The sequence below is a fragment of the Protopterus annectens genome, chromosome 7.part0, assembly GCF_019279795.1.
Source record: "Protopterus annectens isolate FY-2018-M chromosome 7.part0, PAN1.0, whole genome shotgun sequence".
In the NCBI taxonomy this organism is placed as follows: Eukaryota; Metazoa; Chordata; order Ceratodontiformes; family Protopteridae; genus Protopterus; species Protopterus annectens.
Genome location: NC_056739.1, coordinates 418129790 through 418143066, shown reverse-complemented (window position 1 = coordinate 418143066; position 13277 = coordinate 418129790). Strand labels below are relative to the sequence as shown.

Sequence of the window (13277 nt, the reverse complement as noted above, 5' to 3'; positions counted from 1 at the left end):
TATTAAGCGTCGGTATATTTTTGCCTCAAAGTATTTTGGAAAAGGATTTAACTACCCAGAAATGTCGTCTGATAGCAATCCGACTACCGGAGTACATAAAAAATGCAAAGAAAAGGACAGAGACAGTCTAGGTCCAAAACCGACGACGAAGCTTCTCCTAAGCCAGTCGCTGGTTCGCTGGTATTCAGTGAGGTGCTTTCACAGCCCCTGATGCCTGCTACTTTCGAGTCGCAGGCCCCTGCCGAGACCCATGTGGAGTCCGGCATGCCGCGAGATAGTCAAAGTATTGGACCTACAGATGTATCTCCCTCGGATGTGTCCGGAGCCGCTGAGTGGGCACCGGCTTCTGAGGGTGTATTCATGCCTAAACATTTTTATATCAAACCGACGACAGCTGCAAAACCAAAGACAAAAGCAACTTCTAAAGCTAAAAAACGGACTCATGAGCCACATGCACAGGCTGCTATGCCTAAAAAACAGATGATCAAAATGGCTGAACACCTTATTACCTTGATCAGGGGTTCCCACCCCCTCCTGATAAGAGGCCTAGGCAATACACTGATTATGAATCTTCAGATCAGGTTTCTATTTCTTCTGATTCCTCTTCTGGTCAGGAATTATCTATACCTCCCTATGAGGAGTCTGATGCAGGGGAGTCCCTTCTGCATCACCTCCTGAGGATTATTCATTTGGAGAAACCTTGCATACTTTGAGGGAGCATTTTCACTGGGAGAGTCAAGATTTCTCAGAATCAAAAAAAGAGGCTCAGGGATTTCCTTCTCCCTCAGTACAAGCCTTTAGCCATACCCCCTGTTTTAGACAGTGTGGATGATGTGTTTTCGGAGTTGAGCTTGACCCCGAACTCCTTACCTCCGGCTCCCAGCAAGCCTGGCAGATATTACAGGATCCCTGACTCTCTCAAATTTTTATTTAGAAACCCTGCCACTGATCCTGAAACTGTTTCACAGGGTCCAGTTGGAGTTAAGGCCTCAACAGCAAGAAATCCTACCCCCTCTGAGAGAGATTCAAGGTCACTGGATAGATGGGAAAAGAAGGTTTCTACATCTGCAACCTTGGCTATTAGGGCCTTAAACTGCCAGTTTCATATGCTCAAGTATCAACAACATGTTATGGGATTGCTGAAACACAAAATTATGTTGATTTCTGAATGTGCAGAAAATAAAGAATTGCAGGAATTATTGCATGCAGCTGAACAAGTTGAGAAGCATACTTTGCAATGTGGTTTTGATTCCTTAGAGGCCTCCTGCAGGGCCGCAGTTACTGGATCTGTGATTAGGAGGCATGCCTGGCTAAAAGAGCAAAATTTGCCTGATCATGTTAAAGCTAAATTACTGGATGCACCTCTACAGCATGATATTCTGTTTGGTATTAAGGCAGAAGACGTTTTAAAGAAAATGGAAGACAAGGCTAAGTCTATGCAAACTGTAAAAAATTTCTTAGCAGTGCAGCCACCAAGATTCAGTAGACACTGGCCTACAAAAAATTGGTCCTTTCCTGTGTCAGACAGAGCACAAAGGGGCAAATCTAGATACCCACCCAAAGGGTTCCAGATACCAGGCACAAGATTCTTACAGGTCAAAGGAATGGGGTGCTTCTATCTCCAAATCTGGAGGAGATAAAGCGCAAACCTACAGAAAACAGTCCCAATGACTTCCCTCTGCCTTCACCAAGCACTTACTTTTTGGCAGCACCCTTAGGGGGAAAATTAGCACTTTTTGCTAAAATATTGGCAGTTAATAACCCAGGACAAGTGGGTACTAAGCATAGTATCACAGGGATACAGATTCCATTTCCATACTCTGCCAATGGCAAACGGTTGGCCGGATCTGCCAAAAAATTAATGGGCAGAGGCACAGAAAGAGGTTACATCCCTCATGGATATGGGGGCTATTCAGCCAGTGCCAGAACAGGAAAAAGGACAAGGTTTTTACTCGACTGTTCTTGATACCCAGAAAGGACAAGGCCTGGGGGCCAATACTGGATTTATCAATTTTGAACACACACCTGGACATTCCAAAATTCAAAATGCTGACTTTGCAGCAGCAGCTTCTGCCCAAGCTGGGCAAGAATGCTTGGCCGGTGACATTAGATCTAAAAGAGGCATACCTGCATATCCCAGTAAGGGAATCGTTCAGAAGATACCTCAGATTCAAGGCTGGCTTAATGCATTACCAATTCTCTGCACTGCCCTTTGGCTTATCTACTGCACTCAGGGTCTTTACAAAGTGCCTAGCACCAGTAATTGCTTTTTGCAGACGAAGTATACAAATATAGCCTTACTTGGACCACTGTCTCATTCAAGCAGAGAAAAAGGACATTCTTCTTCAACACCTGGCATTTGTGAAAAGGCTTCTAACATGCCTAGGGTACACAATAAATGGAAAGAAATCACAACTGGCACCCTCTTAAAAGATAACATTCCTGGGTGCAAGCTTGAATACAACTGCCCAGATGGCTTACCTCACGCCAGACAAACAAAGGCAACTGACTACTTACTTCAAACCGATGGCAACAAAAACCCAGTTATCTGCAAGACAAACTCTGCAGGCTTTGGGCTTCATGGCATCCTGCATCCTACTGATTCCATATGCAAGACTGCATATGAGGAAACTTCAATGGTACCTAAAAAGCTTATGGAGTCAACATTGTCACAGTCTGGTCTCATACCACCAGAGCTGCAGCTACTTCAGCAGCCTTTCTCAGAGGAGTGCTAACCAAAGACATTCTAGAGGCTGCTACTTGGAGTTCTGTTCACACCTTTACAAAGCATTATCATTTGCCTCTCTACTCTAAGTCCAGGGCAGGCTTTGCCACCGCAGTTCTGCAGGTCCTTATAGCCGCACCTAATGCTGTTTAGCGCCAGCCTCCCATCCATAGCTTTGGGATTCTACCCAAATGTAATGACTGCAGCAGTGAAACGCGAAGAACATAGTACAGTTGTGTACACTTACATAAATGTAGATGTTTGAGCGTATTTACGGTTGCAGTCCAGGTTACCCTCCCTCCTGTCCCCAACTTCTTTTGTCTATACCTCTACTTTCCTTTACTATGCTTAAAAGCCTTTTTGGTGTATTTGCTTTTTTGTTGGAGGGTATACCTTTGTGTTTTTATGTTTAATTGCTCCCCATTATGGGGGGCACCTGACATCTGGGGCAAGGAAAACTGATGTAATGGCGTCGGCTGCATGTTTTATACCCCTGACAACCTGACGTCATGGAAGAAGGGACAGCAACTGACACAGAACCCAAGACTTTGTTAATCAGGCTGACAGAGGGCAACCTGCAAGCAGATTACCCAAATGTAATGACTGCAATAGTGAATACACTCAAACATCTACATTTATGGTAAGTGTACGCAACTGTACTTTCTGAGGCCTGTGCATGCAGACGTCACATTTAAGCCCCCCCCCCCCCCCCGTATATGGCCCTATGTGAGACGTCCTACGCAGATGTAACAGCCAAGGTAAATCTTTTGTATAGCAGCCGACGTTTGGGTCGTCTGAGGCGGTAAATCCCACACCAAGAATACTGCAACATGGTAGAGAAGGGACATCTATGGTTATGGTAAGATTTTACACAACTATTCTTTCTCTATTCTCTCTCTCATTGTTGACCTGTCTTAGGTCTGGTGGTTATACCCTACCCTATGACCAATTTAACCACCAAATGGCTCTTTGATCCTTTTACTGACATTACTTACTACTCTGTTTTGACCTGTCCTGCTGGCCTTTCAAGTTCTGAGGTCTGTGCGTGCAGACGTCACATTTAAGGCCCCTGTTTTATGGGCCTGTGTGTGATATCCCATGCAACTACAACAGCCAAGCTGAAGCTTTTGTATAGGAGCCAACGTATGGGTCGCCTGAGGTGAGAAATCCCATACCAAGAATACTGCAACATGGAAGAGGAGGACATCTGTAGTTATGGTAAGATTTTACACAACTGTTCTTTTTCTGTTGCTTCCAGAGGCTATATAACTGGCATATGCAGTATAGTCTACTGGTCAAGAAAAAGTGGGCACTAGCCATTTAAGTAAGAGGTCCTTAGAGTGCACGGACTATTTCACAGAGACTTTTAATAACAGAGCAGGCATGTATTTAACTGATTAAATTTAGTACACAGCAAAATTCTTCGTTAAATGTACCTATATTAATCAGTGACAAAATTCTCAGTAAACTTGTAGGGGTAGGGCTTCCTGGGTAGAGTTCCTGCAGTATCTAGTTCAGATGTAGTGGCCGTAAGCTATTCTACAATGCCAAAATTGTCAGTAAACTTATAGGAGTAGGGCTTTGTAGCAGAGCTCCTGCAGTGTCAAGGTCAGTTGTACTGACTGCAGGCTCTGCTCTATGAAATTTGATGGTGACTGAGTGAAGTCTTGTAACAAAATATGGGTTAACTTCCCCCCACCCCACCCTCAAATACGCACTTTCCAGGCTGAAGAAATATGTCTGGCAGCATGGATGGTACAGCAGTTAGATTTACTGAAGATGACTTGCTGTTATGAGGGAGGCTGGGAAGCCTCCATTAAAATAAATAGAAAAGATTTTCCCCTTGGTACCAGAGAGAGGCGCTGGACCATAACCAGTCTTCAGTGGCCCACAAGGATAACAGACTTTTATAAATAAACCTGTAATGATATACACCTTATCGAAAGTGCACGTCTGTTTGTTTGCCTAGGATTCACCATGTTTTATTTGTTACAGCCAATAAACTTGTCCTGAAAGGAATATTGCATTTAAGGTCATTTATCTACCTTTCTTGGGACCTAACTAATGTAGTGGGGAGAAAATAAGCATTTCCTTCATTTCAGCCAGCAGCTACAGTGCCTCACAATATTTTACCTGAGAGACTGTCTTCCTAATGGGCCTAAGACCTGCCAGGAGACTATCTGAAGTACAACCATTGTGTGCAAGCTATCCTTTCTGATTTTCCACTGGGACAAACTAACCCCTTCTCCATGACCAGTCTGACAAAGGTCTCTCTGAATTACGATCAAGTATTCTTTACCACCCCACAGTTCAAGGGTTAAGGAGTCTTGCATGCCTGGATATTTGCTTAGGCAACTTAAATTTTTATCTAATGGGCACTAAAGAAGTTAAAACAAAAACAAAAAAATAATATATATATATATATATATATATATATATATATATATATATATATATATATATATATATATATAGCCTTTACAAAGTGAAGGTGGGCAGACCTGTCTCAAAATGGACCATGTCCAAGTGGCTTCTCACTCTTACTCTCCTGTTACTCCGTCCATGGCAAAGTTGTACCCAGGACATGTTAGTGCCCACTCGACAACAGCATTGATGTTTAGTGATCAGGCTGTTGTGGGGAAAAAAAACATCTCTACTCTCTTTCCAGGCAGTAGAGCTTGGACTGTACAAATCCTGCCATGATTCTTGAGGTAGCTGCCATTCTGTGAGGGCTTTTACAAACCATTCCTTACTAATGACATCTACTCTGTGGTCCGTAAGCTTTGGGAACTTTCCCAGAAATTAGAAGTGAATGATATGACTAATCATGTACTGTTTTGTAGTAACGTAACTATAATTGTACATAAGAGCATTTTCACTATTGCAGAATATTTCACACCAACACCTTCTTGTTGCGCCTGTTAGTCCTAGGATTGTTATGTATCTAGTCGTTTTCCCCCACCTCCTCCTAACCTTACAAGTCATCTTCCACCTCCAATTGATTAGTGCACGAAGAAGGGAGCTTATTCTTTTGGGAAGGTCAGTCACTGCTGGGGACATTTGCCACCTAAACAGCTAGTCCTCTGGCTTCTGACAGGCCCCTTTTGATTATTGGGAGGTAAGAAGGATGTAAAGGTAACAGTTGTACATACTTTTATACCACAGGTGTACCAATTCCAGGTGGGAGAGCATCTTAGGTTCATAGGTTTATACTAGGCTATCTGCCCTAAGGCATTTATAAGCCTAGCCCAAATTATTGTGGCTTACGCCACCCCTTATATGAAAAAATACTGTGCCCATTAGTTTGTTGTGCCTCTGTCCAGCAGTGACCCAGAGATGATTCCCGGGGTAAACCTACGATCTCCCATCCACAGGTCTAGATTTCTCTTGAACAGAGTCAGCGAGGTGCTCTGCCTCACATGGACCGGGATTTTATTCCACAGCATAGGGAGTCTCTGAGTGATAAATCTATCCCTCCAGCACGTCCTATTTATATCCGTGCTAAGGTTTAAGTCGCTTGCTCTAGTGGTTTTGGTGGATTTGGATTTTTGAGGTGGAGCATGTCCATTAATTCCGGGTTGGACATGGCCTTGTATGTCAGGCACATGTCACCTCTGAGCAGACGGTATGCGACTGAATAGAGCTGGAGTTTCTTCAATCTGGCAGCATATGACAGATTTTGGAGTCCCTTTATCCTTTTGGTGAGGAACTTTTGGGGTCTCTCCAATTGCTGCAGATGTCGGGTGAGATACATCCCAATGGGGCATTGTACTCGATCATTGGTCTGATAAGTGAAGAGTACAGGGGAACAATGACCTCACTAGATCTGGATGTGTATCCCTTCATGATCAGGTGGGCAATGTAGAAGGTCTTTCTAACCACTTTAGCAATGTGAGTGTCAAAAGAAAGGCCACTGTCAACCTGGGTCCCCAGGTCCCTGATAACCTCTTCTGTGCTTAGTGGATTGCCACCTATATGGTAGCTTGGGGTTACCTTGTTTTTCCCAAGGGTATGACTATACATTTTTGGCGTTTAACTTCAGGCCATGGCTCTGGCACCAGCTATCTGTTTCCGTGAGTCCCTTCTGAAGGATATCCGTGTCCGATGCACTTTCCACTATGGCGCCCAGTTTGCAGTCATCTGCAAACTTTGTCAGCCAAAGTCCTCCCATGTTGGCCTGTACTTCTGAGAAGTAGATGCCAAACAATAGGGGCCAAGGACCGAGCCCTGTGGGACACCACTTGTGACCGGCTTGGAGTCTGACACAGCGCCAGCAACTCTAACCCTGTGGGTTCTGTCCTTAAGCCAGTTTGCAACCCATCTTGTGACATATGGGTTTACATTTAAGCTGGTAGTTTTTCTACAATACCCGTGGGTATTGTGTCAAAGCCTTTGCAAGGTCAAGGTAGGCTGTATGGACTGCCTTTCCTCATCAATGGCCTTGGTGACTATTTCAAGAAGTCGACCAAGTTCAAAAGGCATGATCTTCCCTTGACAAAGCCAAACTGGGTCGGGTCCAATGTCTGCAAGTCCCCTATATCTTTGTTTATGAGCTCCATTATGATCCTCTCCATAGCTTTGCAGACTAGACTTGTTAAGCTTATGGGCGGTAATTACCAGGGTCCGTAGAGGCGCCACCTTTGTGGAGTGGGACCACAGTTGCCGCACGCCACTCCTTGGGCACGTATCCTGTGGTAAGGCTGAGATTAAACAGCTGCCTTATGTGCGGGTTTAATTCCTCATTTAGCTCGTAGCACACAGCCGGGGACACCATCCGTCCCATTGATGCTGTGTTTTTAGCTTTAGAGAGAGCAGCTTTCACCTGCATTTGAGATGTCCGGGAGGCTACACTCGGCTGGGATAGTTATCTCCTTTAGGGGAGAGGGTGAAGTTTGCACTGAACCTGTCTGCCAGTATGTTGGCAATGTCTGTGGGTTCAGTGATTTTTGTATCATTTTGGACTAATTCTGAGCATATCTGTGAGTTTCCACCCAGGTTCCTAACATAGCTGAAAAAGGCCTTATGATTGTCCTTTGAATCCATGGCAATTTTTCTCTCAAAATTGGCCTTAGTTGATTTTATGAGTGCTCGTATTTTTACTAATAATGATCAGGGGTGACTTCCTTTATGGATTTTGTTCTATCATGTAATAGCTTTCTCCTCTTATTGTAAAGTTTGTTAATGGCTGGGGTCCACCAGACTGGACGTTTGCCCTTTGTGGAAAGAGTCTTGGTTTTATTTGGGATTGCCTGATCCATGCAGTCCTGGAGGTGTTCATAGAAGGCATTTGTAAGGGCTTCCGGAGCTTGGGTTGTGGTTTCCTCTGACTCAGGGGCCTTGAAGGATACCACACCAGTCTTGAGTAGTGTGAAGTTTGCTTTAGAGAAGTTCTTCACTATGGTCTTTTTGTTTGGGGTGGGGCGGGATGTGGATTTCCAGTGAGATTAGTTTATGATCAGATCTCACCAATGAGGGATATACTTCCGGTGTGGAGCATTTTGTCCCCATGTTTGTGACAATGAGATCTAGTATATTTTCTCCTCTCGTGGGAACAGTGACTAGCTGTTCCATGGCATTTGAATTTATGAACTCCAGGAACCGTTGGGCTAGAAAGTTAGGGCTTGAGTAATGTTCCCAGTCTATATTCGGGTAGTTGAAGTCACCCAATATGATGGTGTTTGGAGATACATTTATACCCTCCAGTGTCTTCAGGAAGGCTGTGTGGGGTTCCTGAGTTTGAGAGGGTGGCCTGTAGCATGCTACAATTTGTAGAGCAGTTTTGCCTATGGTTAGTTGCACCTGGATGGTTTCAAGCTTCATGCTGCCACCAACCTGGAGGTGTGAGTATCCTTTATGAATATGGATACACCCTCCTTTTGTGGAGTGGTCCGGTTTTGGGGCCGAACGCATGATATGAGGTAAAACCTAATAGTGCCGGGGTGCTCTCAGGAGCCTTGAACCAGGTTTCAGTTACAGCACAGACATCGATGTTCTCCATACTGAGAAGGGCCTCGAGTGCGTGCATTTTGAGATTTAGACTTCTGGCATTGAGCAGCATTACCCTCAATTTCTTCCCATTTTTGTTTTCTAGGGTGGTAGGTTTAGAATTTGAGCCTTGCCTAAAAAAGGCACTATGGGGGTGGCAAGAGCCTTAGCCAATATCTATAGCTAGGAAGAGCCTTAGCCAATATCTATAGCTAGGAAGGGGAAACGGGTGAAAAACGCTGGAAGTTAGATTTTACTGTGGGTCTTTGACAGAAGACTGAGAAGCTATTGCAACAGTGAACATGCTCTTAATATCTACAGTTATGGCCTACATGACTACATTCCATGTCTACAACAGTGATGACACACCAACATCTGCTGTTATGGTAAGTTCTGTACATCTGTAATATTTGCAGAATGATGCTTATTAGTTGCTTTTGCTGAGCAGCGGTAGATCTATTTAAGTCACTGGCATGTTGAGACATAGCATGTGACCATACAGACTGAGCACATTACAGAATGTGGGGTCTTAAATGAAATTTGCTGAATTTTTGGGGGTGAAATAAATGTACCCAACAAAAGGCCCTTTAAGGGGGATCTTCTCATTTATCAACTGATAAGGTAAGAAAATAATTTTGGTAAACTGTGAAATAATCTTTTTTTTCTCCCAGAATTCCAGGTATAAATGTCATGCAGTGAGATTTTGTTGCATACTTGGCTCTAAGCATGTTTTAAATTGTAGCTTTGAGTATACAGATACTATGAAATGTCTCCTAATTTAGTTTCAGAGTGGCAGAAAAATTGTGAGGAAAGACTAAATCCCTTATTCACGGTGAAGGAATCATTGTCCGAGGAGGAAGCAGTAAAGATGGGGAAGAAAGACTCCGAGCAAGAAGTAGAAAAGTTCATCACTGCCAACACTCAAGAAGTGGGAAAAGACAAGTGGCTGTGTCCCCTTAGTGGGAAAAAATTCAAGGTAGCGCAGAGTCCAATGAACTGTATTTTAGTCATGTTCTACTTGCTTGCCAGGCAGTACATTTGCTAGTGTTTTTTGCCTCCCTTTGATCAAGGCAGAGACTTTTACATGCACAGGCAATTCAGATTTTACCTTAATAGAAAAAAGTTGAAAATCATACCAGCTTGTTACTTTTGCAAAGGAAGAAAGTTAAGCTTGCCAACAAACTGTTACAAAGTGAAAAGAAGGTAAGCTTGTCAAACTGTCTCAAACTGAATTGACAGCTGTATTACTTTTTGTCCAGTCTATGCTGGAAAGCAAATATCTGACTGGGTAAGTACTCTTGCTCACTAGTGATATGACTACTATGGCAGTCCTCCCCACCCAGGCTGATTTGGATGCAGCTACCTGGTATGCTTTGTACATTTTTCTAGATCACTACAACTTAGAGGCCTTGTCTGGTAATGGGACAAGCTTTGCGTTAGCTTTCCTACAGAGTTTGTTCACCCTTGCTTTTCTGTTTCTGAACAGCCACCCAGCCTTGCTTAGCACTAGAATGTTATGCCAAGAGTCAGTACTGCAACAGTGAACTATGAAGAACATAGTACAGTTGAATTGGGAAGTTGCCTTAGTTGTAGAATTACTATTGCAGTACCAGCTCCCTCCCAGCCCATCTCTCCTCACCTTCCATGGGGTTGGGATGGGTAACCGTTCACTCCCACCCTCATTTCCTTTCTCCAGTTATCATTCATACAGCAGATGTTCATCGTGCATACAGCTGCAGTAATCACAGATGGGTTTTCAGCCGTCAGGCGGTCCCTCGGTCGGCCGAATTCCAAAGTCTTGGTCCGGCATCGGTTGTCGTCGCTTACTCTTCTGACGTCAGTAAGGCCAGAGTATATAAGACACAGCCGACGCCATGTTCTTCGGTCTTTTTTGCCGCGCGGTGCCCGAAGCAGAAGCAGCTCGCAAGTGCCGGTCGGCCAGCTCCTGAATTAAGAAAAAATTGGAACCGAAGTCTTCTTTAAAGCTAAGTACCCCGTTGGGGAAACTTTTCTTGCCTCAGACCGATGTCAGAAAGTTAATAATTGTATTTCTTGTGGGAAGCAAATACCGCATAAGGATTTCCATTCCCGTTGCATACCTTGTTTGGGCCCAGACCACGACGTCTCGGGCTGTCGCTTTTGCGCTACCTTCAATAAACGCACTATCAAGTGTCGGGCGGAGTTCGCCCAACACTACTTTGGTAAAGCTTTTGATTATAAGATGTCGTCGGACACTCCGACTACCGTTTTGTCAAAAAAACGCAAGGAAAAGGACCGACACGCGAGACCCGCGGTCTCCACCGACACCACGCCAAAACAGGCTACACGTGGTCCGGTTCTCAGCGAGACGCCTTTGCAGTCCCTGACTACCGACGACACTCCTTTGGCGGTGTTCTCTGTACCCAAGACCGCTGGGTCCTCGGTCCTTTCCCAGACTACAACCGAAGCCCCTGCTAATGTCGAGCCTACTAATGTGGACAGGTCCACCTCCACCCATGGTGTATTTAGGCCCTCATCTTCTTTTTCAATAAAGGCTTTTACTAAATCCAAAGCAGCCAGGCATCCCACGAGGCCTGTTGCACAGGGCCCATCTCCTGGACCCATGCCTAAGAAACAGATGCTTAAAATGGCTGAGGATTTAATTACTCTTATCAGAGGTTCTCAGCCCCTCCTGACAAGAGACCCAGAGTGGAGGAAGAATCTCCCTCTTCTGATCAGGGATCCATTTTATCAGAACATTCTGATGCAGAGGAACACTCTTACTCCCCTTTTGAGGATTCGGATGCAGAACAGTCCATTCCTTCTGTATCCCCTCCTGAGGATTTTTCTTTGGGGAAACCTTGCACACTTTGAGGGAACACTTCCATTGGGAAGGCCAAGACTTTTCAGATTCCAAGAAAAGACTTAGGGAATTTCTTTGGTTACCTCAGCACAGACCTCTGGCTATACCCCTGTTTTGGATGTACTGGATGATGTCTATTCGAGGCTTGCCTTAACCCTGATTCTCTGCCTCCTGCACCAGTAAAACCTGATAGGTATTACAGAGTACCCAGCTCTCACCAATTTCTCTACAAAGGCCATAATGCTGACCCTGAAACCATTTCACAAGGCCCCAAGGGATTAAAGGCCTCCACTGCCAAGAATCCACTCCCTGCAGAAAGGGAATCCAGATCTCTAGAAAGGTGGGGTAAAAGGTATATACCTCGCCACCCTAGCCATGAGGGCCTTAAACTGTCAGTTTCATATGATTAAATATCAACAGTACCTGTTATCACAATTAAGGAACAAAATGTCTCAACCTGAACAACCAGATTTAAAAGAGTTACAGGATATGATGCATAGTGGAGCAAGTGGGTAAACACACCTTACAATGTGGTTATGATGCCCTAGAGGCTTCCAGTAGAGCGGCTGCCACAGGATCAGTCATTCGCAGGCATGCCTGGCTTAGGGAACAAAATTTACCTGATCATGTGAAAGCTAAACTTCTTGATGCTCCTTTACAAAAGGATGTATTATTTGGTACTAATGCTGAGGACATACTATGGAAAATGGAAGAAAAAGCCAAATCTATGCAAACTGTCAAGGCTTTCTTACAGGTCCAACCACCACGCTTTAGCAGAAATTGGCCTTCAAAAACTGGTCCTTTCCAGCCACTGACAAGCCCCAAAGAGGCAGATACAGGCACAAGGGGCAGAGGGCAATCACATGGATCATATAGAGGCAGACAATGGCAATCTCCAGCACCAAGAGGTGGTGAAGACAGTGCACAACAATACAGGAAGCAAACCCAATGACTCCCTCATTTCCATGCCAAGCAAGTCTCAGCTGACAGCACCTTTGGGAGGAAACTAGCATTATTTGCAAGCAATTGGCATATTGTCACAACAGGCAAATGGATACTGGACATTATAAACAGAGGCTACAAATTTCAATTTCACACTCTTCCAAAAATGAGAGGCATGCCAAACCTGCCACAAAATCAAAGGGCAGAGGCACAACTGCAAATTTCAAAGCTCCTAAACATGAGAGCTATACAAAAGGTACCTACACTCCAACAAAGTCAAGGTTTTTATTCAAGACTTTTTCTGGTACCAAGAAAAGGAACCGACTGGAGACCCATTTTGGACTTATCCATCCTAAACACATTCCTACTGCCAAAATTCAAGATGCTCACATTACAGCAACTTCTTCCCATGCTGGGCAAGGAGTTTTGGCTGGTAACATTGGACCTCAAGGAGGCATACCTGCATGTCCCAATCAGACAAAGCTGCAGAAGATACCTCAGATTTCTTGCAGGTTCAATCCACTATCAATTCTCTGCATTGCCCTTTGGCTTATCTACTGTGCCCAGAGTATTCACAAAGTGCCTGGCATCAGTGATTGCCTACTGCAGACTTCAAGGGATACAAATTTACCCTTATCTGGACGACTGCCTTATCCAAGCGGACAGCAAACGCATACTACTGGAACATCTGGCTTATGTGACACGGTTACTGCTTTCTCTGGGATATACCATCAACAAGGAGAAATCAAGACTAACACCATCTCAGAAAATAACCTTCCTGGG

At 44.4% G+C, this 13277-nt stretch overlaps 1 protein-coding gene across 1 annotated transcript in view; it reads left to right on the top strand.

Annotated features, from left to right (window-relative positions):
- Nucleotides 1-13277, top strand: part of SRRT (serrate, RNA effector molecule) — a gene marked incomplete in the record, with an annotated part of 984080 nt that overhangs the window by 547017 nt on the left and 423786 nt on the right. The window contains 1 exon segment of the mRNA XM_044077005.1: nt 9493-9686. Within this exon segment, the coding sequence (XP_043932940.1) occupies nt 9493-9686 (194 nt within the window).